Source organism: Ooceraea biroi, chromosome 14, assembly GCF_003672135.1.
Source record: "Ooceraea biroi isolate clonal line C1 chromosome 14, Obir_v5.4, whole genome shotgun sequence".
In the NCBI taxonomy this organism is placed as follows: Eukaryota; Metazoa; Arthropoda; class Insecta; order Hymenoptera; family Formicidae; genus Ooceraea; species Ooceraea biroi.
In genome coordinates, this window is record NC_039519.1 from 4,898,693 (window position 1) to 4,922,811 (window position 24,119).

At 38.8% G+C, this 24,119-nt stretch overlaps 1 protein-coding gene across 8 annotated transcripts in view; it reads right to left on the bottom strand.

The window, feature by feature from the left end:
• LOC105284454 (neurexin-1) overlaps positions 1–21,258 on the bottom strand; it is a 262,747-nt gene extending 241,489 nt beyond the window's left edge. For 3 of the 8 annotated variants that reach the window (XM_026975015.1, XM_026975013.1, XM_026975011.1), the window contains exons 1-2: positions 18,356–21,253; positions 7,718–7,768 (exon numbers count right to left, since the gene is read on the bottom strand). In XM_026975015.1, the coding sequence (XP_026830816.1) occupies positions 7,718–7,768; positions 18,356–18,994 (690 nt within the window). In that variant the 5' untranslated portion in view covers positions 18,995–21,253. Of the gene's footprint in view, positions 1–7,717; positions 7,769–18,355 lie in introns of all 8 variants that reach the window. The other 5 variants (XM_026975017.1, XM_026975016.1, XM_026975018.1 and 2 more) reach the window with 4 other exon arrangements.
• Positions 21,259–24,119: the final 2,861 nt, after the last annotated feature.

Sequence of the window (24,119 nt, forward strand, 5' to 3'; positions counted from 1 at the left end):
AATTAATTTATCTGAAACAACTTTTTTCCTAAAGATGCGTTGAAATGTCACCTTTAAGCATATGTATATAAATCGTATGTTTTCAATAACATTGATATATTCAGACATGTTCCAACGCCATCTATTAAAAATCGGCACGAACTTTCCGGACGACCCAATACATGTTTAAAGATAAAAAAATTATTTTTTGATTTGAATATATCGCCTGTAGAGGTCGTCCTGGAGGCATTGTAAATTGGTGAGCATTCTCCTGCCTCCAAATTTCATCCAAACTGAAAAATTGAAATATTTTCTCGTTATTTATGAATTCCCATCGTCGATGAACCTTTAATATTCATAAAAACATTAAGTTAAACAATTACTTTTGCATGAAAAAGTTCAACAACTTTGCCTAAAAATCGTACTTTTGTGTTCTAAGCTCCACCATTTTGGCACTTTTCAACTTTTTTCTTCTCTCTTTGGTTCATCGACGATGGGAATTCATAAATAACGAGAACGTATTTCAATTTTTCAGTTTAGACGAAATTTGGAGGCAGGAGAATGCTCACCAATTTGCAATGCCGGCGACGCGGCTGCACTAAGATTTCTCCAGGACGACGTCTACAAGCGATATATTCAAATCAAAAAATAATTTTTTTACCTTCAAACATGTACTAATAAATGCATAAAAGTTTTATAATGATCCGCTGTATAGTTTCTCCAAAAACAATTCGTAAAATATACCTTATTTTCAGCGTTCTAAAGCAGGCTCCCCCCTTAAAAGTACTTGATTTTTCTCCCAAAGACTGGCGTACGTCACTTTGCCATTCACCCTTCAATTCGCAATAATGAGTAATAAAGGAGGACATGTGACATTGAATATTGTTAAGCGAAACATTTGAAAAGACAAATCCACAAGGCGAGAACGCATAAAACCAGCCATACAATAGCCATTGTGTCCGACAGGGGATTCCGTTTCGCATACCATTCTCCATCTCGAGGTAAGCCGGCTCTTTCAGCGCATGACCAGTTTTTCCGACCAATTAATTCGTGTCTAACGGCGCTTAAGCTCGCGCGCAGCAAGAGCGGATTTGTGGGTCTTCGCGGATCTCAACGCCACAGAAATTTGCTGCCGTTAATTAATTGGTCATTCCGCGCGTCTTGTAACTGCGTATTATGTCGGAATTACTCTCGCCGGCAAGCACTTGAGTTTCATAAGTAGTTCGATATTCTCTCGCTCGCGAGTTAATTGCGTTAACTGGATCGTAGTGTCCGTTCGCGGTCGCGAATACCTGCAATTTCGTTGTTTAAGTTTTTGTAAGCAGAACTGAACTCAATAAGACTGTTCTTTGAAGAAAGAACGTTGAAGAGCTCACGTAGAAAATGTTAAATGCGCAGGAGCTTCTCAAATTTATATTGAAAAATGTGGTGCCGATTGCTATTGGCGCTTCGAACAATAGAAAATTTCATCTCGCCTTGATATTTCTGCCTTGTACGTAATATTTTGCGGTCTCTCGTGAGCCAAGATGATTGCAAACTGTATCTTAATTATGATTCTGATCGCGAAAAATTGCGTCTGTATTTTCCGCAGTGTAACAGCTGGAGTTAAAGAAACGCCAAGCACAATCAGTTGAGTAATTTGCTTCAATTTCGCAAATTACGGTTGTGCGCTGCTCGCGGCTTTCTATTCTGTTTCTCTTCTTCTCATTTTTTTTACGTTTTTTATTCTCTCGTTGATTTGTACAAGTTGGCGCAGATCGAAATCGAAGCAAAAGGAACATTCATTAGTACAATCCAACACGTATAATCTCGAGTATCATTTACTATTATTTTGCCATTCAGTGTAACAAAGATTTATCGAGACGGAAGGCACGATAAACGCGACGTTTTTAGCGAGTAAAATATTAAAGACCGGCGAAGGTGGCGTGCTAATAAATTTGTCACTTTCTCTAAGAGATCTGCTCGGAGAGATCTTTTACGGACGCTCGTACGCGCAGACCAGCTCTAATACGTTTTTAATGGAGCCACACCACCCGTCTACGATGAATAATGAAGCGCGAATTTAATTTGCGCTGCCTTAAGATTCATCTCAATATAGAGTGAACGAGGTCCGATCGCATCGGTGACAAAATGAAACGGGCCGAGAGCCGTAAATGATTTATGAATCATCCGATGTGTCTCCTTTAGTCTGCCGTTTTCTAAACTCTCGCGTGCATAGTACGTAGAATTCAGTTATTTTAATCGTGAAATTGGGTCGCCTCAGCCACAGATTGATCCAAATTTGTAAAACGTAAGTGTGAAATATATGAGATCTACTATCTTTGCCGCCTGTCCCATTTAGAATCTATGTAGCGTATTAATTAATCTTTTCATGCTAATACACAGGTATTTTTTGTAGTCAGTTCTTTCTTTCCGCTTTGTAAGATTTCCGTTTATACTTGCATTGTCGCTTTAAATGCTTTCAAGATATTGTATCACATATCGCACACAATATCAACGCAATAAAGAAACACGTAGATAATGATTTTAATCGCAGTTTCACAGCTTTGGATATGTAAGAGACCGCGTGATTTATACAAGAATGAGATAATTGTTAACGCTACGAAGCTCTCATTGCGTTGCATTATTCTTTAGGTCCATTACAGTTCATCGTAAAAAGCTTAATCCAACTATACTTCAGGATAAAATAGATAAAATCGCACGACACAGCAACAGTGCAAGCCTAAAGAGTGGAAAATTACATATATCGATATTCGATTTTCTCAACCGGCACAATATCCTTCTCTCTGTGGCATGCTTTTGTAAGCTAAAAGCGAAAAAGAAACGACAGAAAAGACAAGCTCGTGATTTCGGTGCTTCCATTAAATTCTACGATCGATCGCGAATGAATGTTAGACGATACAAGAAAACTTATGTCGATCAATCGGTAAAATAACTTCGTGCAGTAATCTTTATTTCACAATTTGTCCCAGTGGATACACCGTTAAAAATTGTGCGTCCATATGTTAAAATTTTCTTGCGTTGCCATGTTTTGATTACTACTTCAACGTAAAGTTAACATACAACTGATATGTTATTATTTTTATAACAATTTTATATGTTACATTAATGTTAACTTTATAACTTAACATTTTGTGTATGTCTCTTAGAAATGGAATATTATTTGAAATGCTTTTAACACAATAATTTTAAACAATCAACATGTCACAAAGTCAGTTTAACATTCTAAAAGAAGTTAAAGTAAATCTTCAAATAATCATGAACTTTGACATATAAAATAATCAAATTTACTAAAATTAAATGTTTCTATCAAAAATAATTTAAGTTGAAACAATTACTATCATGTGTTAATATAACATAAAAAGTAAATGTTCATATTGTATGAACGAAAATGTTCTATCAACTTTTCTGATGAGTCATTGTAACTTCTCTTCCATGTAGTTTTCAATTACTTTGTATGTTATTTTTACATCACACTTAAAGTTACAATAACAAAAATAAATGTAAAATATTGTGTTAATTACTTAACATTTCTAGTTTGTCAAGAAGTAACATATGACGAATGAGTTACTTTAACTTAAAATTGAGAGTGGACTTTCTGGGACATGCAAAAAATGTTAAAATTAACATTTTATTTTTTACTGTGTAGATAAGCAATGTACAAAGTAAGAAACGTTACAATGCGAACGTTACAGCCATAAAATTTACGTTTGGATATTATCATATTATTTAATAAGTTTTGATTCGTCCCACGAGATCTGGATGGGATATTCAGTTGAGAATTTTACGAGAAAATCTCGTATTATGTGAGGATTAAGTTTAATATTTGACAATTTGAAAGAGCTATCGAACGAACAATAATCTCACGACATTATTCATCTTCGAGCGGAGATGGGAATTAAATCGATCTGCTAAATTACCAAGAGGTTCTTTCCCCGAGGAATGTATCCAGCATGGATGAATATTTAAAGAGAGAAGGTAACCGGCAGCAAAGACTTCCTTATTATTGAAAAGTTCGTAATAGAAAATAGCTTATTACTTCGATGCACTCAGACTTTTCAATAAGCCTCGTTATCTCGATACTTCTATGAGCTCTTACAAGCTGCAGCATCCTTAAAAACAAGTTTTGAACAACATTTGTTAAAAAAGTTATCTGTAATAAAATATCTTAAAGATTCATTATTATCAATGTCGATATTTTAAAATGCAAATATGCTATAAGAAGATATATTAAGATCAGATAGAAGTACGTTTTTTCGATCTCCAGTTTCTGCAGAAGAAAAGGAATCAAATTTTATCTTGAAAGATTGAATTATATACAAGGGGCGGAGAGTTGATCCAATATGAACTTAGTTACGAAATAAAGAAGCTCGTTGACCACATTGTCTTGCAGATGTGAAGCATAATCTCCAGATATCCTCTTCGATATCTTGGGTATCGATGATCTACTTTCCAACTTTCCTCGGATGGGCATTCAAGGAGACGCCTGTCTCCTTGAATTGCGCGAAGGGAGAGAGATTCCTTCTTTCATTTTTGACTTTAAAATTCGACGAAATTTTAACGAAAGGGGATATCGAGTATTTTGAATCTTCTCTGCTTTCTATGCTCGTGTGCAAATCGAGACTGCAATTTCACTTTGCAACGATTTGCAACTCAGGCTCGTGCTCGTAATCGTTACCCGAGTCTCACCTCGAGAGCATATCAACGTGAGACGCTCAGAATGGAGTTCCATATCTCGAAACCCGTTTATTATAAAATCGCGCGCCATTTCTCAAATCGCACTCTACCTACGGCCTATTCCTGAACCCGCCTAGCCAGGCAATTTATTTTCATTTCTCCTAACGATTCGACCCTTCCCGCGCCCCGCTGGCGACGGAATAATTCGTATCCCTATCCGAGAACGAGCGTTTCACTCGGCAGGATCGATCGCATTAATGTTATGACTCCGAGGAATCTTGTAACGCGATTAGGAATGAGCTGGAAAACGCGTATAATGGCCTCCGATCTCAGATGCAATATCAGGGATGACCGATACCGATTCCGCAGAAGCGATTGACCCATGTACGTTAATAAATTAGATTCTCCGACGCGTGAAAATTCCTCGTTCGAGAAAAAGATATATGTATAGACGATGAGTCTGAAATACCTTTCCGTTTCTTCTTGTATGATACATGTTTCATGAAAAATTAAACAGATAACGAAATATTTAAGATTTCTTATTAAATATTTTATCGATTTTTTCTAACAACTTTACACTGTATAAAGTCTCATGAATAACAATTAGAATTATACGTATTATATGTAATCTGATTTGCCTTCCAGATTGGAGCTACATTTTTTGTCACTTTGGCTCCAACGTTTCGTGAACATTTTAGTTTATTTCATCAGGAAGAAAAGTATATAAAATAGTCTGAAACTGAAGCGAAATGATAAAAACAGCGCAAAAGCCTCCAATTTTTTATTGTAATAGCTAACGAAATTTGTTACGATAGCATAAGCTGCACTGTGCAAGCTTTGTTTTATGTATTTTCTTTTTCTTTCTTCTTTGTTATTTTTACCTCGTTCTTTCTACGAGGTCTGCCGTTGCCATTGCACTTCAATTGCAGCGTTTGTAATAAGTAAACTTCTGGGGATGTACATGTACTGCTATGTGCGTGATTAAGAGAGACTCGACTTCTCCACGAGTGGTGACAAGGAATGAAATATACGATAGGAGAAGAGAGGAATAACAGAGAGGGTAGCTTGGTACCACTTGCATACTACAGCGCAATATTGTACGAAACTGCGTTATGCGACTCACAATGCACGCATTAGGGAAGAAATAACGATACTCCGTTTCACCAACTTTGCGCCACCCTGATTTGGTGTTGGCTAATAATGTCGCTTCGCATCGCTTATTTGTTTCATCGATGCGATGACTTTTTCGATGACTTTTCCGATTTCCGATAGGCGCAAAAAAGAAGTCTCAAAATCGAGAATAAAATACGGAAGTTGGACGATTATTACCGACATTTGTTCCTCGATTTCAGCAAAGCTTTATAAAACGTTTTATCAAGTTATCATGTTAATAAAGAATCTTGTTTAAAAAACATTAACCTGCTTTTCTCCTAAATTACAATATTGAGTTGTACAGCGAAAAGATGTGTTTAATATTTCAATATTTGAATAAATTATCAAGTAATAAACAGTTTATAACTATGACAAAAATGCGAACGATCATAACTGAATATCAAATGATCATTAAATATGATAATAATAACCTCGATGATAATAACTGTGGCATTTACAAAAAGCAGCATTTACAATTGTCGCCGAAGCTGATATTTTTTAAAATGGCGATTAAAAGAGTTCGCTATCATGCATTGCACATGTACATTATATAACATGTTCATCTGCTTCCTTAGTACATTTTATATGCACGAACGAAAGATGCATATTGTACTATAAATAAAAACTATTAAAAAGAGCAAAGTTTAGCTTGTGACGAACAGTTCTCAAATTACACGCCGGTAGATAAGAATCGGTTATTAGATTTTTGAGGAAACTTGAACTTTCTCCATCTTCGTTTCAAGTTGCTCGATAAGCGAGAACGCCTTCGCGACGTCTTCGTTGTGTAATCAAATTAACTGAATCCCGTTAATAGCTCATCGATTCGGTAGCGGTTGGAGCGACTTGACTTGCTCAACCCTGTACATCCACGTTCCGCGTATTTAACTGTGCAATTCGATGCGTGTACATAGAAACCGTGCGTTGTTTACCACTGACAATTCGAATTCGGGTCTGATTGAACGTAACATGGCGCGTACGCAGCGTATGCACGGTGTCTTACCAGATATTAAGCCCGGTATCGTGTAATGGAGCTCCGACTCCGTACCACAAAATAACAAAAATTGTTCTACATCGGCCGGTCAACCGACGAAAAGTCGATATATCGACGCGAATGGCATAAGACCGTGTTCGCCCGTGCACGAAATCTGTTCGCCATTTTATTTCATGACTCGCATAGTTTTATGGCACAACCTTTTGGGGAATCAAAAATGCCCGGCGCACGCAAAATAATTCTCTTTCTGCTGCGACAATTGTCGCTGTCACGCACAAACGTAGTTTTGCAATTGTGATATTATCAAACGTGTATTAATTTACGACACTGCATTTTTTTTATACATAGATAGAATTAGTTTATCTTGAAATTGTCTTTCTTTTGTTGTATGCGTACTTGACATATCCATATTTAAATAAATATGCATTTTATGTATGTATCTTACGATAAAAAATTAGATTGCATGTTTGGAAATAATCAATTTTGAATGTCCACTTGATGACTTATTCTTAGGTAAATAACAATTATCAATACCTTTATAATGTTTGTAAAATATAGCACACAGCACTCTTGGTAATTCATGTTGCGTTAACGAGCTTTTGATTAGAAAGAAGAACAGAGAGCGTGTTTGTTATATTATATTAGTTTTAGTGCAAAAAAACTCATTGTGTTATCAAATAAAGTTGGAATGGCGTTGTGGAGTTTTGAGGTATTTTTTTTATTAATCAAATCAGTCATATATATAATTGGCTTCAATAAACTTTTTTATCCGGAAAACTTTTCACTCTGCTTTTTATTTAAAAATCCGTAATTTCTACGGAACCACGAGTTAGTTAAAAAATTAATGGAACAATGACGAACATTTTGCGGTAAGTTAATGTTATATTCTAAATTTGTTGAGGAAACTGCATTACTCACCCTTGGCGACTTGCGTTTATTGGCGCTCTCGACACATGAGAAACCACCGCACTGAAACATATACATGCATCAATTTATTACATTGTATGCAGAAATACACAATGCAGTAAGTGCATGAATCATATTTTCTTTTTCATATGAATTGAAAACGTTTGAAGCGCTGTACCATCATTAACGAGACGAGATTAATGGCGAAAAGACTGAAAGATCTCTACGGACCAAGATTTTTGCATTAACTACTAACCATGTGACTAGTGCGCTGGAAAATATTTTTATGCGCGTAACATCAGAGCCCTGATGGGCGATACAGATTGGCTTTATGACATAATAAACGGTGCATGGCACAGTATAAAATGTATCTCGTACGACGCGACGGTCTTCGCAACATCCAGTGTAAACGCTGGAACGTCTTATCAGAAAGATGTTTTTACATACGGTTGCATTATAAAATCATGTATGTATCAAGAGACTCTGGAGTTACATGGAAACTATACATCATGACGCGCGCGTTGTTAACTCTTACATTACAAATATAAAAGTGCATATGGTTCTGGGGAATATTATCGTGAAAGGCTTACAAACAAATTACTTAGAGTTACAGCAGAAATATAATACAATAAAATTGTACTTAATAAAATACAAATAAATAAAAAAATATAATGTAATTGAAATATTAAAATTACATATGGTGATTTAAACAAATAAATTTGTTATCTACATAATGAGATATAGTACATAAAACATTCCACGGATTGAAAAAGATGATTTCATAATTTTGCCAAATCAAACCCCCGTTATTGATCCATATTATCCTCAAGATAACTGCATTAGTGTACTCTTAAACAATGGGGGCACATAAACCGATACTCGAAATGCTATCTGTATAAAACGTCCCCGGCAAGCCCGCCATCATTGCAATAATTTGGTGCCCTCACTCGGCTCGCCTGTTTATTACAGCATACGGTTTGACGATGGAAGGAAACCGCTCGGGCTTTTCCACCCGCTCGTTACGCGGGCGGAAAACCCGCGACGAAACGAGCGTCATTTCGGAACGCGTGGGAGGCCCACGCAACCACGACCGCAGTATACATACGTCTACCGCAAATGCGGCTTATTATTTTATCGCAACGGATGCACACATAAAAATGGCGAATTCTCGCCCACAATTTCTATGCGTGCACGCGACGAGTTTAATGCGCGGACAACCGAGTGGAATCGGGCGGTTTTCATCGCGCAAACGCTGCTGACTTCGCAGGGGTGCAACGATTTTTTTCCATTGAAAATTCTGTTTAACCCTTTTCGATTCTTTAACTGCAAAATTATATACGTATATGTTTCTGAAAGAGTGAAATTGATAATTTCCAGTATGCAGTATGCAGAATTTTACTTTCTTAGAAGATTTTCAGAATTTTTTCGAAAAATGGATAGATACTATTGAATTTTGAGAGTGCCCATATGCTTCACGCATACACATATACTTATGTATTAATTTTATTAAATTAATTATACATTTATAATCTTACATTGACGCGGAACATTCTTTATTCATCGCTCGATTATTGCAAACATTCGTGTACAAGTACATACAGTGATTATTTTCAACGGAAATGATTCAGCGAAGCCGCGATATATTGACGGATTGTGAATAAATCGTTAATTTCCGCTGAATGGTTCTCGTATTATCATTACTCAATTAATTTTTGCTTCCGAAATTGCGCAGATTGCACGGCAATCTGATCCTTTATCGTTCTTCCTATCAACCCCCCGCAAAAGATCCGTGGTTGCTAAGAGGAGGTAGGACAGCACTTTATTCGCTCGCTCGATCCACGCCTCGCGATGATTAAGCCGTCCCGAGAGTTTTATCCTCGAAGGGCAGAAAAAAGTACCACGGGGAAGACCAACTCCCTCTTTCCGTCTAGGACCGAAGCATGGTTTTATCTTCGATCACGCTTCTTGCCGCGATGCGGTCTCGTTTGCGCAAAGTCGAGCCGGATAATCGATACGTCTTCGTCCGCTCCCGCCGCCGACGAAACGCTATTTCTTGTCGCTCTCTTTGTCTTTTGTCGCGCGGTTCTTTATTATCCCGTGCATCCGAGGCCACGACCGACCCGGCTCGCACGGCACTATTTTTTCCTTCAAGCAACGTCATAGATATGGAGAAGATGCGTCGAGAAAAACGTGGAGCAACTCGCTCCATTGTACGAAATCGTCAATCGAGTTGTACTGCACCGATTTAAAATAAGAATCGAATCGGACAAAGACTTTCAGTTCTTATCTTAACTCGCGGTTTAAAAATTGAAGAAGTCTATTTCAGCATCGCCGCGCGACGATAAGATCACTCGGAATAGACGATATCTGTCACGAGTGCAGGATTCTCAACATGACACGATTTCTCAAATAGCGCGCGCAAATAATACGCGAAACGTTTATTCGCGCAATAGTAATAACTGGCCGCAATACCGAGTCAGGTATTCTGTGAGCTGGGATTATGACGTGCGTCGGAGCGATTCCTCAAATCGATTTCCAGTCGACACTCTGACGGGACGGGACGCCAATTGCTGACACTTCTTTCACCGGGAATTCCCAACAGATCAGGACATTGACATCGCATTCCCAGGTTTTTTAAAAGCTGTCGTTGCTAGTTCGCGCGTCTCGATTCATTTTTAACCGGAATGTCGACCGGTTCGTGTATAGCTCCCGCGTAATAATGCTCTGAATAATAATGTAAACGTCATGATGCAAATCTGAATATAAAACTGCTTGCGCAAACCGTAAGTAATTTAGAGCGCGCCCGATTAAGGGGATCCTGGAGTGGCCAGTGAACTCCGTCGCGGCGTCTGAATTACCGGCGGAATCGGTGATTTTCTTGCATTGTCTTTTTATTGAATTCACAGAATGAAAAATCCTTTTCCACGATGAAAATACACACAATAATGTAGTGTGAAAAGCAGGACTTAACTTTCCAAACGGAAAAAAATCACAATTTTTGATGCAGCCACGATTTCACAGGCATACGTAGGCACGAAATGATCACGAATCTTTCTGCACTAATTACTTTTACACTAGGCTTCTAAACTCATTTCTAAAAGCTTCCCCATATTCTTTCATTTTGTCCCGTCCTTGCGATTATCGAATTTTGGCCACACAAACTGCAAAACATTTATATTAAGAACATTAATGTACGAGGTGACGTCACAATAAGCCGATAATAAAACTGTAAATTTTTTTGTCGTTTTTAACATAAAGTCGAGTTTCGCTCGGTATATTTCTTTGTGTACTTTAATCGTGGAGAAGGATTTTTCATTCTGTACAATCATTAAAGAGTAATTAGTACAGTAAGATCGACCAATTCCGCCGGTAATACAGACGACTCCAGGATCCCCTTAACGCGAATAGCATCGTCGTAAAATGCTTACTCGCGATTGACAGAACTTCGCTGACTGTAAATCATCAGGGTGGCTCGTGACAGTGTGGATTTCCATTTTTGCCGGGTGACACGAACGGCCGGGCGTTATTCCGTTCAACAGAAATTAATTTAGTTTTACAACCACTCCCCTTACATTTGCGCTTCTACTTCAACCGCTGCGTGTTCCAAACTGCCCGTTTTAATGAACCCCGACTATGCTATCCAGGATGGACAGTAATGCATGCTAAAAAAAGGACGGAAATTACGTTTTACAATTAGAAGAACAAATTATACAAGGGCTCAGACGCGAGAGTTTATTACAGCCTGATTTACAAACCTGAAAATTTTGTCATTACAAATTGCACGTCCATCATAATGAATGTAACATTATTGCGTTACTTTTAATACGTGAACACGAACGATGTCAAGCACTCTCGATATTATCGCTCCAGAGTTTACGAATGCATCTTGCAATTAAAGCTATTAAATCATTATTAAACAATTTTTGTTCTCGGATCTGTGATAAAGTAATAAATAGAACAATTTTATATTTGTAAAAACTAACAATGTCTGAAAGTATTATTATTTATTTATAGGACGTTTTATCGGAGTCACAGGATAATTACATGAATTTTTCATGCATCCTCAAGTTTTGCATTACTTTCTTCAAATATGAAATAATTGATATTTTTAATTTCTCTTAAATTTCTGTTTAAATTTCTTTACACATACGTAAGCTACAATCGATGCAATAACAAAATTGATAAATATGTAAAAGCCGTTTATTGGAATCCTCGGACCAATAACCCGAGACAAACATGCGATAAAAATTAATTAAGCGGAGATCATTACAGAAGCAGCAACTTTTACACTAGACAACTCCATCCTGGAGTTTCGCGATGGGAGAGCATGGGTGCTTATCCATATGTAGTATATACGTGCATGCCTGCTCGTTAACATCGTTCGAGACACGCATTCGTTATTTGCGAGAACATATGTGCGAAATTTACCTCGAAACGCGAATTTTCGTTCAGCCGCCTTCATTAACAAGTTTCTCGATTAATTATCGCGGCGCATTTCAGCTCGCCCATACGTTTGAGCCGAATATCATTGCGGCCGGAAATTACTTTAACTTTCAGTCCACCAAAGGACCAGGAAATATAACCGTCAACAAGTTTTAACGTATCGGCTTGATTGGATGCCTGAAGCTTGAGTTTCCGATAGTTTTTTTTATATATGTACATTCGCGCTTGGTGGTTACATGACGAATCGAAATATCTCCATCGTGGCGATCAAAGTACCGCGTTCTAATTGGTAACCAGACGCGAATCGAACTACATTTTATATTTAAAATTCTCTTTAAAATCAAATCAAATAAAACGATCCAGGAAAGAAAATTTATCTTACATTTAAAAATTATTTATTCACGACGAGTTACGCGTTCCCCAGAGCTGCATCGTAATTGCACCGAGCACCTTACATATCCAATGCTCGAATATAAAACTTGATTTTCGTATATTGTTTATTAGCTGCGCTTGCATCATGGTTATTTACTGCGATATGCATAATGTAAGTACACCAACAACGGTACGCGCATATTTCAGTCAGAAATTGCGTTTGGCGATTCGGCGGAATGTGATATCATGTCTCATTAGTTGAAAATCCGTGGATTCATAAACCGTGACAGCCTACCGTGTAATAAACGCTATGTAGCAATTTACATCATTCAACGCATGATTACGTGCGAAGAAATATAGTCCAGCAAAAAGGCCCGAGCAAGCATAATTAATTAAACGCAATATTCCCCGATGCTTTAATGTCTTTCGACTCGCGCTGCAGCTTCGAGGATGCTAGATCGGAAAACGAAAAGAAAACAGATAAGCATGATTAATAGAGCTAGAGGGATAGCACTGCTGTTAGAACAAGTTTTCCCGGTGACATTGATTGATCGTTATGGATTAATCGTCATCGTAATCGATTATTTTTTCGATAAATGATAAAAGTTCCTATTTAGATAATTAGATTTAATGTGTTATATTAATTAATATATTTATAACATATTCTCAATTATGTATTTCTTATATAATTAATAGAAAAATTAATGCATTATTTTAATGATAACGTATGTAATAATATGTAAAATAATTAAAATGAATTAATAATCTTAAAGTTTAAATAAGTAGTTGTTATTTTACTTGTTCATTTATTTACTGGATGAGTGCAAAACTTCGGTTTGATCTTCCATAAAAAATCAAGCATTTCGCTTGTACGCGAAATGATTAATGGACCAGAATGCTCGAATTATCCATGTTCGATATGCGAATACATTCCGAATCAATATTCGAGCATCGAGTTCGATAAATTACAAATATCAGTATTAATCCAAACTGTACGATCAATGTGTAATTCGTGAAAAATCTCGAATTTATTTCTATGGCTAAAGTTTGCAAGTTGTTTTCCAAGTGTTGATGCTCATTATTGCGTTCTCTTTATGATATATTTTATGACTACTATCTATAATTAATTATACGAAGAACCGAAATGATCTTGTAATAGAAATATTAATATAATATGGAACATATATAAATGCGACTTGTCTACAGTCATTTTTTTAAATTATTCCATCTAATATTTTAGATCGAGATGAAGTAATTTTTTATTTAAATCCTAATTAAATCATTTTTCCAGCATAATATGAAATGCATAAATTTTTTAAATAATATTTAACGAAGACCAGTTGCTTTTATTAAAAATTAAATCAAATTTTTGCAATCACCTATAATTAAATATTGGAAATGCATAAGCGGTATTTTTGATCGTCAATGATGCGCATGCCATTCATATATTTCCAACTATGTGTAGGCTCCGTTCACACCTTGCGTTTGTCATGCACGCTCGTTATGCTATTTTTGTTTGACTCTCGAGTACGGTTCTGCACTTTAACATGTCTACCCCCTGTAATTTATATTATACGTGGAACTTGTCCGTTCACGTTATTATCCGATAAAGATCGATCTTGATTATTTACTGTTCCTTGAAATGCAGCTATTAAGGTCACCTGCACATGCTTGAAGTACGCGCATTCTTTGAAACGAGACAACATTACCGCGAAACAAATTTTGCAGCCCCTACTGCAGTAGTGCCATGCCAGACATTAAACGAAAAATTCTCACGAAACGAAATATTTATATTACATTCTACTAAAATTAAAATTATTAAATGAATTGTTGATATAAAGAGATGCAGAAATTATTATTTTTTAATAATATTTATTTATCTAGAAAAAAATTAGGAAAAATGCCTCTATTTATATATTATGAATTACATGTTTCAGGTTTTTATTGAATCTTATTGGGACGTATGGCTCTGACATAAAAAAATATTTTTTTAATAAAACATTATGAGAAACTGCAATTTTTATATTAAAAGCTTCCTTGACGCTTAACTCTCGCACTAGATGGGCATTGATTATTATTATATCGAATTTTTAGATGCAAACAAAGTTGTATACTCAGCTATTGTAAAGTTCACACTGCAGCGAGAAACTTGTAAAATATGAAACGAGCAATATCGAAGCTACGACCATCGTTTCGAGTTATTAATCGTTTATATCAGCAGCGTTAGTACACTACTTTAGAACTTTCATCAAGATGAGTACGCATTTTCATATCGTGTAAACATAAAAGTAACGACGATATTAATGCTCATATTGCTGTAAATTCTCCGTCCCTCTATCTTCAAACAGGTTACAATTAAATCCGTAAATTATAAAAGTATACACGAGAGATATTTAATATCCAGCAAGTATATCAAACAAGAAAGATAAATAAAAACTCATCTATCTTTTACAGATGCGAATGCAATTTTAATTACAGTTGCTATTTTATCTGTTTATAAGCTTGAATTTATCTTCTCATTTAATCCACATTAAGCTTGTTTAATTACTTAAGTGGCAACAAGAATTGCAACTATCTTGCTTATCCTTTCGCAACTTTAACTTTACGGATACACCTGAATTAAAGATAGAGATGTATTCGTTCCATTATTAAAATGTATTTTGGCGTATTTAAATGCTCATTTTTAAACTAATTTCAAAATTGCAGATGCACGTGATTAATACGTAATCTTTTGTAAGCGACACGGGTAGCGCGCGTTGCTCATTAACAAAAACTCTCTTTGTCTTCTTTCATAAAAGTCACGTTATAACTTTTCTAAAGTTCAACATTAACGACGTCGCTCGAGATCTGACGTCACGGGCGGCGCAATAAATAGCATCCTTCCTTCATTCTCTCCACTTCTCCACCCAATAGCTGTTTATGCAATTCATTTCATACGCGATGCAGTCACGGCGAAAGTGTAACAGGTATGAAATAATTCCTTCCAAGCGAGTAATTGCCGCTTTTTCCACGACATCCATTTGTACTGGTCCACTGACCGCGTTTATTCTCCGCCTGTTTGATCATCGCTTTCCGTGTCGCGGGCACATTACAACGGCAGAAAAATAATATTAATACGTTGGGCGATCGGTTCAGTAAAGTTGAATGCGGCGATTTTCGAGGCTTTGAAGCTTACCTCTCGTATTCGAATAGCGCAAAGGCAAAGCGAGGTGAAACGCGAGCATTGCGTTTAATGAGAAAACAAAGGCCGAATTCGATCGAATCGGAGAAAGGATAATTAAATAACGATGTACCGTCCGCAATTCTCGTGGCCGGAGTTGATGAATGCGGGCTACCTATCTACGTTGCCACGATGTCACGTATGGATGTACGTTGGACGATAACGTCGACCGGGTTACATCGTTACACCGACAATCGCGCGGCGATCCTCCTGACGGATATTCCCGATTTGTCGCCTTATCTAATCGTAAGCAGACACGCGCATCGTAACCGCGTGTGGCCAATCGAGCAGCAAGGTGACTAAATTTACGGACGCGACATTCTACTCAACCTGTGATACCCTACAAGTGCGCGACGCGTGAAACGCACCCTATTCACGAGATTAAAATTGCTTTACTTGGTTGTAGAAAAATATTCCACACTCGCCTGATCTAGTGTTTTTAATTTGAGGAAGGTTAATTCCAAATTCAGATTTCTGTAGTTCCGCGAAGAAACGCGTACATCTCTGCATGTGATCATGTATCAAGAAGAGGCGCGCGTGACATATGAAACATACTTTTTATGTTGCTTTGAATTTATCTTCAAGATTTTTAAATTATTGTTTCTTATATATTCTTAATGGATCTCCTAATTTCTATACATATTATTTATTTGAGGAGAATGTCAGCTTAGACATGTTGAAGCTTGAAGATTCTGTATTGCCAACATGAAGACACTAGATATCATCACAAATAACAGGTACGTCCGCCTGCTATCTGCTAAATGCGACAAGATTGCTCTCGGAATGAGATACAAGATTCCGAGGATACTTGGATAAAGCAAGAAACGTACCCGAAGAATAGATAGAGAAATTCCTGGCAGACTGCCATTGGAAGAAATATAAACTCAGCTTGGTTCCATGCTAACACCTAGTAAAGTCCGTCATGGGGTGTCAGCAGAAAAACGCATCGAAGTGGAACACATTATAATGTAAAAAGGGGGAAAATCGTCTTTATTTATCCACGTCTGCCTTATTTCAATATTTAATATCATTTATCAGTTCTCTCTCTTTCTCTTTTTCCTCTCTTGTTATAATTTCAATAAATTTATTTTCCCTTTTTATATACAAAAAAGAATGTACTTTATCGTTCTCATTATTACGGACAAACTAGATGGCAGGTTTTCGATTGCTGAACAATGCATTCTGCAGTTAATAATATCTCTGCATATAGAACCTTTTACAAAGATCTTAAAGAAAAGGGATCTGTGGAAGGTAAAACTTTTGCTCGAAATAAAAAGAGAAAGAAAGAAAGTAGATTATCCGTCCGCTAATTATTGCACGCAAAAGTCAAGAGAGAAAAGGCGCTGTTATCCTGAAGATGTTCCCTCTCAAGAGTGAAGGGAGTATCGATCGCCGGAAGTGGACGATAAAACAGCAGGGGTAGCAGCCTCCTAAATGGGAGAGCTTTATTTTTAGTTTCTTATGTACACAACGATTCGTGGTAGGGAAAGTCTCGATTTTCTGCTGACGGGGTGCACACGCTTTTCGTATCACATCGGGAGAAATTTCTCGATGAACCTGACTCAGCTATCGGTCGCGTGGTGTTGCACAGGGCCAATGACACTGCCAACTGCTCTGACCACGTATATCGATTCTTTGAGATGCAATTATCATGTGACTCGTGGTTTATATTAATACAAGGATTAAGAATGTCGATTAAATTATAATATTATGAGAACTAGTCGTACAACATGACTGAAGGAAGGAAATGTATAACAAATTTGTTTAAATAATCAAAATCTTTGAGGGAAACAAAGGTATCTCGGATATAATGTTTATACGTCTATTTTATCATGTTAACTTGTACATCAGATGTGAAACAATAATTTTTTGGAATAATTAATTGCAAACTGTTTTGTAATAATTAACTAAAGCGCTATTTATACAAGTTTCTGGTCAGCATATGAACATATTTATAATTATTGTCCCTTGCTAGTTCTAGAAATTATTAAAAATTAATAGTGATAATGACAATGTCTGAATTTGTTATATCGTAAAATAATGTTAAAATTGCAATGTGTAATAAATATTTTACTAGTCACATATGATCAATAGTAATACGTTTTATATCTCTCAAATCCAGTTGTGATTCAAAAATATCAGATTGAAGCATTTGTCCCAAATCATCAGTCCCAAGTTAAGCATTTTTGCTTTTCACCGACAAGATTTGTAGCCGTTAGCGAAATCGAACTGTCAGATAACTCGTGATTGGCGCCCTTCCAATTTGCTGGCGACCCTCGATCTTGGAGCAAACGACTCTCTCCCTTATTTCGGCAACGCGTGTTACGGAAATGCCCTCTCTCGATAAAATACATTCGAAAAAATTAGATCGTGTGCTAGATTACAAGCTTTGATTCTTAAGAAATCAGCAAAACCTATTGTAACTCTTGCAATTTCATTATTATTACTTTTATTGTCACTGTGCTTAAGACTTCTCATGTAATTTGCGACACACTTTCTCAAAATATTACGGCACCTTATAAACAAGAATTAAGTTCATTTAAAATTAATCAAAGCGATATAACTATATAGGGTTGAAACCTATGAGAGCGGAAATGAGGAAACTGGTCACATACCTTGGCGTCCCGACTCTTCATCTCCTGTCTCCTAGGCACGGTGTTCTCCCCATCCGCGTACACGAGATTCCTAATAAATCCATTGAATCTGGGCTCGAATATCACGCTGGGTAGCGCCAGCAGCGTAAGCTTGCTGTTGTACCAGCTCGGCATACCGCCGACGTAGACGTCCGAGTTCCCGGCGAGTTTGCCAAACTCGAACTCCTTGCCGCGCGACGTGGAGACCGCGCTGACGCCATCCACGGTCAGGGTGGTGTTCTCGTTGCATCTGGTGATCTGCACCTTGTGCCAGTGGCCATCGCCGAGGTCGTGGCCGACCGTGACAATCTGCGCGCCGCCGCCGAGGTTGTACCTCAGCCTGAGAGCGCTCTCGACCAGTTTCACCTCGAAGAAGTCGTAAGTGCCGCCGTCATCCGTGTAGAGCAGCAGTCCGTTACCCTGCTCGGTCTTGAACTCGAACTCCAGGGTGCCGTTTAGGCCAGCGTTCCATTTGCGGAACTGCGCGTAGCTGGTCGCGGAGCCCTCCAGCACGAAGGAGCGTGCCACCTGGCAGGCGAGCAACACCGCCAGCAAGAGCGGCGTCAACGGAAGCGGAGCGCGATGCATGATTCGCTCTTGGACTGGCTGGGTCCTGTTCATTCGCCCGTCCGCACTCGTGGGCTCTCGTGTGCGCGCGTGAACGTCACGCGTTCACACGCATCCCGCGAAGGAGACGCTCGAGGGGTGGGTGCGTAGAGCTGGCCACGTTGTGCCACCCGGCTGCATCCGTAGCACGTGAGCACGCACGCGCGCGGATCGCGTGTCGAGAGTGTGCGATATGGGGTTCGGCGTTTTGCGTACGCGTTGGCTCGTACGTGCGCCTCTCGCCGCGCGAATATCCAAGTACCGCCGATCGACGGAACGCTCTTTGAGCCTTCGCGACTTTGTCACTGGGGAAAACTCGCGGTGCAAATCAACCGTTTCCCGACACCGTCTGGAGAACTCGACGGATCTACGAGGAGGGTAGTTCTGCTGTTTTCAATCAGATTCCGCTCGTTTGTAACTTATCTTTGTTGAAACACCCCAGAATCCTCGTTTGGGAAAATTTGGTGACAGATGTTTAGGAAATAATGTACTTTGATAAGAATTACTCGTAGAGTATAATACTTGTATACTTTATCTTGTATAGTATTACTCCAATTAACGTAAAATTCATTAATTGGCTCAATAAAAATCGATATTTCTGGATATGTCTTCAATTTCAAGTTCAGTCAATTTGCTGGATGCGTCAAAATTCATGGATGTCTGCCTCCAAAGTATACTCTGGAGTATTGGTATTGGAAATGCGATGAGAATCCACAGCACTTTCTTCCCCTAAGATGCTTATGCTTTTTGAACTACGCCAATAGGTTGACTAATTGACAGTGGGATTTGCCAAAGAAGGAACGCCTTAAATAGATGTTTACTATGTCACTTTAGTGCTTTTGCATAGATTCAAGTGTAGATTCAAACGAATTGGAGGACTATAGGATAGCACTGCTTTCAACCGTATCAATTAATTTTTCTGATGGATTGATCGACTAGTACAGTGCGATTTCCATGTACTAATAGCATGTCGTTACGAGGATCATTAACTCTGGTCACAGACACGTTAATATACTTCCAACAGCAGGAGAAATGCCAGCGTTCTAGTCGGACATTTCACAAAGCAAGCTTCCTTCCTTTACAATCCGTCGCGGCACACGGCGAGTACTTCTCGCTTCCTTCGAACCTTGAATTCCCAGAAGACGACTGATTATCTCGTCGAACTCATCCCGCTGAAAAGACGACTGGCAACACGACTACCGAAAACTCTCCTCAAGAATTTGTACGAACCAATCCACGAATATGCGTATTCACTGCACGAGTCTTTCGGTCATCCAATCGAGAGTCTAACCGCAACTCCTGTCGTGGAGGCAAGCACGTTGAAGACTCAAGGACTGCAGAGGATCGTCAATAGCACTTCCAGTTGCTTCCCCCTTGAATCTCCCGTCTCCCGGATAATCCCCAGACTGACTGCGCGTAAGAATCCACGTTAACAGTTGCCACGCCAAGGGAGCCCTTTCGCATCGTTTCGAACGGAGGGTGCCTAGCGATTCAACCCCCTCGAGTCGCTCTGTGACGCGTCGCGTTGCGTCGCGTCGATGACACACTTTCACCGCGGCTTTCCCTCAGCGGAATACGTCTCGGGAAGCGGGTACGAGCGGCTTGCGCGAGCAAGTCAGTCCGAATCGCGAGGGACGTCACCTACCCTCGAGCTTCATCTCCGGCATGAAGGTCACCGGATGGAGAGCGGTCCCAGCGACGACACGACCTCGACCTAATCACGCGATGAGCACTTTCACCGCACACACAGCTCCCTGTCCCTCCCTCTGTCCCGGCGTCGGGACGCAGAATCGCGGGGAGACCGGGATGATCGCACGGCGCGGCACGTTCGCGACGACGCCGTCCCCGTGGCGAGCTCGTGGTGACGTTCAATGGCGCCGGCACGGCACGAGAATCGCTCGTTTCACCCTCGTCAGGGGGAACTGGCACTCGCTCACGGTTCACTCACGAGTAGTCGGCCGTCCGTTCATATCGCGATCGATCCGGCCGCGCGCTCCATTTTTCTTCCTCTCTCTCTCGCCACCCGAAGACTCTCCGGCGGGACCGGAGCGTACGCGACGAATACGCGCGAACCACACGTAAAATCCTGCTCGCCGTCCTCGTCGAGGAACTTGGTCGTGCTCGGTTCACCGCTTCCCGGAGGTGGATCGACCTTCTCGACGGCTCCCGGCTTGTCACTGGCCTGGCGAGACGAGGACGCTCGGTCGAGACGCTCGCTGCCGACGACGATGGTGCGACGCCCCCGGCATGACGCCGACGCCGACGACGACGTCGACGCCGACGCCTCGCGCCGTTCCTCTGCGCAGTCGCGCGTCGGGAGGAAAGGTCCGCAGGGAGGAGGGAGGAGGGAAACGTGGCGGAGCGAGAGGGTGGTTCTTCGTGTGTCGGTGCCTGTCTGTCTGTCCGTCCATCGCACAGCATCAGGACCAGGTGAGAGTAGACGGGTAGAGGAATGGACGTGTTGGTGCGTAGTCGGGGGTTGCGCTCGGGGTGCTCCTACGGTGCAAACGCTAGCGACGAGAAGCGTTGAAAAATTGTTGGGCGAGTCCCACGATCGAAGAATGGAAGACTCTTGAACGAAATGCGTATGCTCTCCGACTTCATTGATTCATCTGAGAAGCACGTACACGAACGTTTTGCGAATTTGCGAGCGACCTTGTAGATTGTTGATCAATGCTAAAATTTATCACGAAACCAATTCTATTGGAATTGATGGAGAAATAGCATTCGGCAAAATCGAAGGCTTATTTGTGTGATTAATCAATGATAGCAATTTTTATTGTATGTCTAAAGTGTCCTATACAGGGTGTTTCCTCCAACTGTAGCACTTAGAATATCTCTGCTTCCTTTGATGATATGAAAAACGTCAAAGGACGAAAATTGTTCGATTCAAAGAGACTAGTACTCTGGTAAGAAAATTATTTCTTTTAATGTCACCTTTCACAAGATATCAAGGTCATGAACATTTTTTTAAATGAGATGGTATATTTTCCTTAACGAAATGATGTAGCTTGTAAAAAAACAAATTCAACCATACAGAATATGTTGACCTTCAAATGACTTTGAACCACAAAAATCACGTTTAGGAAAAGAAACTCTATTTATTGTATGTATAACTACAAAGATATACCTTTTTTTACAGATGTTCCAAATGATCACCGTTTACTTCGATACACTTTCGAATTCGATGAATAAACGATTGTTTTACGTTTTTGAGAGATTCCGGAGTAATTGCGGTGCACGCACGCTGAATTCTTTCTCGCATATCTTCAGGTGTTGTCGGAATATCGCGATAAGCTTCATTTTTTAGGTGTCCCCAAAGAAAAAAATCAAGAGGCGTAAGATCTGGTGATCGAGCCGGCCAAGAAATTTTTCCACCACGTCCAATCCAGCGATCAGGAAATGATTCGTTGAGTATGTTCCGTGCAAATGAAGTTTATCGCGATATTCCGACTTTTTTCATATCATCAAAGGAAGCAGAGATATTCCAAGTGCTACAGTTAGAGGAAACACCCTGTATATGTAAATTTCTTAACATTATTTAAATTATTGCAACTATCCTGTATATAATACAGCCATACAGGCAAGTGTTGCCTGTATATAAAAAGCATAAAATATAACAATTCTGAAATATATATAATGTAATGGTAAAAAGAAAATTAAATTTCGCGTTGCGCAAATTTCATTCTATTTTCTATTTTAATGTAATTAAAACAAAAAATCCTTAAGAAATAACAATTAAATTAATTAAAATCAGACCTAAATAAAAATGTACATTAAATGACGAAACAGTTAATTAAAATTGATTGAGACCATTACAAGTTAAATTTTAATCTACGATCGTGACAGCCAAAAATAAATGACGTAACAAAGTCGAATTTTTCAGTATTTAATTTCCACTTGTTTAAATCAATATTTAAAATACAGAAAGAATAAATGAACAAAATAAACGTAAATTTTCAATATTTATTACGTTAAAATTCATACTATGTGAGTCAAATCAAGCGAGCAAAAATCAAATATGCAAGTGGAACAACGCAATTGGAAAGCAATTATTATATTTAATTATGTATAACATTTTATCAAAAAGGATGAGATTGCATTCTGTTAATTATTTCGTAGTTTTGTCATTTCTACAACCCTAATCCTGTTAAACTTATAAATAATATTAATCTTTTCCAGCAATGGGGTACATCATATGCGTCCAACTAACATAAATATTGCTGACTGTCGAATATTGTCATTAAATTACGTAAGAAATCTAATTAACACGCATATTTTTTGTCTAAACTATCGAATATAATTGCTTTATTTTTCTCTTGTTGCTTTCTCCGTGCGACTGTTTGCAAAGCACGATGTAATTTCAAAGTATCGACTGCCCTAGAAAATATGCGTAAACGTATTACAACTGCACGCAAAGAGATATCTTTAAATACAATCGGAATAGTTTATTATAGCCTAATAGCGCATAATTGCATGTGCATAATTGCTGAGATATACATCGTTTTGAATGGGTAATATAAATTATTAATTCAATTGAGAAAAATTATTTCTTTCAGTATTGTAATAGAAACTGTTTATCGTTGCTATTTAAATATCACTGTTTTTATTATTATTCCGTACTGTAATATAATAATCTTAATAATTGTAGAATTTTAATAAAAATTCTGTGTGGTGCATCATTAAATTTATCTGACACCGTTCTTTGAGAATAAATTGTATAAAGTACACGAATATTTTAATTTAAAAATCATCTTTTTTAAAGAATTTTAAAAGGAACATCTAACATCAATTTTCGTAACTGTGATACAAAGTTATCGACCAGAAAAGCGCATGCTAATCTCTAATTTGCGTCATTAACTCACCACTAAAACGGGGAAAGGTAAGGGTAGTGGAAAGTGATGGGGGTGAAAACAGAGGATGGGTGGCGGTGCGAGCAAGAAACTGAAGTGGCCGAACAAGAAAAGCGAGACGAGGTGAGGCGCTGCACAAAAGTACCGCACAAAGGTGGTTCCCCGCGCCAAGTGGCGGAAGGATAGATGTTAGGTGTCTGCAAGGGGTGAAAACCCCTAAGCGCGCGTCGCGACTCGACGCTGAGGAAGCATGGTGGCCGTGCGCGAAAAGCGGCGATCCGCGAGGA